Source organism: Poecilia latipinna, unplaced genomic scaffold (assembly GCF_001443285.1).
Source record: "Poecilia latipinna isolate Pla-1442-1.1 unplaced genomic scaffold, P_latipinna-1.0 Scaffold988, whole genome shotgun sequence".
Taxonomy (NCBI): Eukaryota; Metazoa; Chordata; class Actinopteri; order Cyprinodontiformes; family Poeciliidae; genus Poecilia; species Poecilia latipinna.
Window position 1 is genome coordinate 227,837 of NW_015113604.1, and position 3,222 is coordinate 231,058.

The following is a 3,222-nucleotide window of genomic DNA, read 5'->3' on the forward strand; positions in this document are numbered from 1 at the left end:
ATAACTTTGGCACAACTTGTTTGGTTTTAAATTCACTTTATGAATTAGTTGACATATTTATCAACACCAACTACCCAAAGAAATTAAAGTATGTTCTGTTAGGTAAAGCAATAAGGCAGCTTAAACCTTTTAAATATAGTCTCCTCCCTATCTACTGTCACTCCAAGAATTATGCATAAAAAAGACTTGGAACAAGTCCATCTTTCATTGCACACTGCAAGTTTCATGCAGATCTCTAAGCTTTGAAAATATCTTTTTTCTTTTTTACCGTCCTCCTCACTGTGCGTGGTTGCAAAATAAACATGGATCCTCTTCCAGACTTTCTTGTCACAGTTTCACTTGTAAACTTTTTAATTATTGCTCTGATTGTACATATGGGCAAGTTCAACTATTTTCATTTAGCTATGTTCTAACTTATGAATATCCACACATAGCCTATCTTGAATTGAAGGTTTTCTCATCTTTCCCATTTTGAAGAGTGGATAAAAAAATGGGCTTCTAGAATATGTCCTATTTTTGCCCCAGGGAAACGCCATGCAGTAGCATCTCAATCAGACTTAGCTCTGTACTTTGTCTAGGCCACACCAAACCCTTCATTTTGAACACTGACCTTAAATGAGGCATGTGAAGCTTGGCGTGCTGTAGATGTTGATCTGGGTTGTTTGATGTCCTCTTAGGTGAGTCGTAGGTGGATCCCTGAAGGAATTTTTGTGGACCAGTCACTCTTTGAGAGGTTTGTTACTGTAACATACTTTCTCCATTGGTGGATAATCAGTCCCACTGTCGCTTGCTGAAGCCTTGAAGCTTTAGACATGGGTTTAGAGCCCTTTCCAGGTTGATAGATGGCAATGATTTATTGTCTAATATGTTTTTGAATTTCCTTTGAAAAGGGCATTGTGTCTTGCTTTTCGAGAAATCCTAGCCTGGGTCATACTTCTTGTTAAACACCTTCCATTTAAATGATCTATTGAGTCTACAGATCTGGCAGCAACCAGACATGGGTGTCAGTTTTCCGAAAATTTAATTTAACAAGTAAAATCATCATTAGAAAACTACCGATTTTTACGTAGTCAGGTTATTGTTGTATCACATTAAAATCTGACTGATAATGTGAAACGTGTAAGTACAACAGAGTAGGAATACAGAAAAACATGTTAAAGGGAATAAATACTTCCATACAAAATACAGTTAAAAGTGCAAAATTGGTATGAGCTGCCACTTCATGAAGACGTGGTATGAAATAGTTTAAACCGATCTCAAAGCTATGTCATTACTGATAAAAAAAATTCATTGTTGATCAGGATTCAGTAGGATGGGATTAAACCATTCAGGAAAAGCTCAACTGGTTGGGATAATCATGTGATGTGTTGTGTGCTGCTCTAAAACATGTCTGAAACAAAGCACATGATCCAAAATGAAAAAGAAAAAAAATGATTGCAAGTTGTTGACAGTTAGTGGCTCTTTAACATGACATTCTGTAGGTTGCTATATGTTGAACATCTGTTATATAATCAAATTTCACATCTGCCTGTTGAAAACAAGTCAAGCTATAAAAACTCTCAAGAGTAAATATATTGTTTATTTGCTCATATATACCATATGCATCACTGTAAATTCTCAGTGTGATATTAGAAAATCAGTATGGACAGGAAAGTGTACCATTAAATTCTTCAGTATTAAATAAATGAATTCAAGTCTTATAGCAGTGTAATTTTCAAATCCTGTACAGCGCTTTGGAGTTCATGGCAAGCAGGATCACGCCTGCAAAGACCATAAAAACAGTAAAAAAAAAGTTCTTGAAGTAAGTTCGGACCTTTGCCTGTCAGTCTGCTGTCAATTCTCTGCTTCCTTCTTTGGCAAGAAGTGCAAGTAGAGGTGGCTTGTCATGAGGTTCTGGGGAACTAAATCGGGACAGAATGCGCATTCAACGGGACAGCTGCTCAGAGGCTCCTGGTCGGCTCCCATGTCAACGGCGTCACACAGCTCGGGGGTCCACCGGGGCTGCAGCGTGGGATAAATAAAAAGGAATTAGGGTATTTTTACACCTCATTGAAGTAATAACAAGCTGTGTAAGGTATAACTTCCTGCTGCAATAGAGAGAGAACATGAACAGCGGCGGCAAAGAAAAGCAACATTATTCTCAAGTGTTTAATTATCTCCCTCTTTGTCTGAACCAACAAAAACAGCTATTTCTATCTTACGCATATTTGTAGGAGTAGCGGTTGAAAAAAAGAAAATTTAACTTTTAAATCTTACTGTACATAATCCACAATTACTTTTTAAAGCATTTACACACATCAGCAATAAAAGCCCAACAAACCATCATACTTGATCTAAGCTGCTTCCATCTGGCTCTCAATTTCAAACCAACATGCCAATTATAAGCAGAGCATCCATGCTCAAGTTAAAAAAAAAAAAAAAAGGAATCGGCACACATCGCACGGTAATATGTTTAGCCAGGGAGATATTTTTGGGCTTCACACTGTTTTACTCCTCCATTAGCAGAGACCAATCAGAAACTGATAATTTGCTACTACTTTTCTCAGACCTTCCTCTCTGTTTCTCACCTGCTCGGGTCCCCGCACGCTCTCATGGGAGGGCGAGGCGGATGACGAGTGGGAGGGGGACGTGGGATAGACAAAAGGCAAGGGCAGTTCCACGGGCTCCTCCTCTGGCAGCGTGGGGGAGCCGAGGGGCGGCTTTCGAGCCACCGGCAGGCCGATGTTCCTCTCCGGGGCACTGTTCAGGAAGTCGTATTCACTGTCCGTGGGGGGCGGGAATTTGACACTGAGTTTGGTGAGAGAGTCTACCAAGTCTCTGTCCTCCCGACTGGTGCCACGAGACGCCAAGGGTGCAGGCAGGACGTCCGCAGTTAGCCTCAGAGGCGTAGGAAAGGGCCTCTCTGCTTCTACGGTTCCGTCCGTGCACTGGATCGGCATGGAGAAGCGCTGGTCTGGGAGGTGATGGGAGAGCAAGAGATGTTGAGCGTTTCTTTTCAGCATGTTGGTGAATTTTGAAATAGAAGTTTGAGAACATTTAGAGTACACAACAATGTACAGTAAACACTAAATACATCATAGGTTTAGATTTGTTGTATCGACTATTTTGAACAACCACGTTGAATTATCCAACAAATCATCCAGCCTGCCCCCCCCCCCCCCCGCCCGGTGGGTTAAAATAAAAATGTTTTTCTTTTTTTTCTTTTTTTTAATTTTCCTTTCC

At 40.5% G+C, this 3,222-nt stretch overlaps 1 protein-coding gene across 2 annotated transcripts in view; it reads right to left on the bottom strand.

Moving 5' to 3' along the window:
- Nucleotides 1-1,556: 1,556 nt before the first annotated feature.
- Nucleotides 1,557-3,222, bottom strand: part of tank (TRAF family member-associated NFKB activator) — a 12,711-nt gene continuing 11,045 nt past the window's right edge. For both annotated transcript variants that reach the window (XM_015050368.1, XM_015050369.1), the window contains exons 7-8: nt 2,568-2,953; nt 1,557-2,001 (exon numbers count right to left, since the gene is read on the bottom strand). In XM_015050368.1, the coding sequence (XP_014905854.1) occupies nt 1,834-2,001; nt 2,568-2,953 (554 nt within the window). In that variant the 3' untranslated portion in view covers nt 1,557-1,833. The remainder of the gene's footprint in view (nt 2,002-2,567; nt 2,954-3,222) is intronic.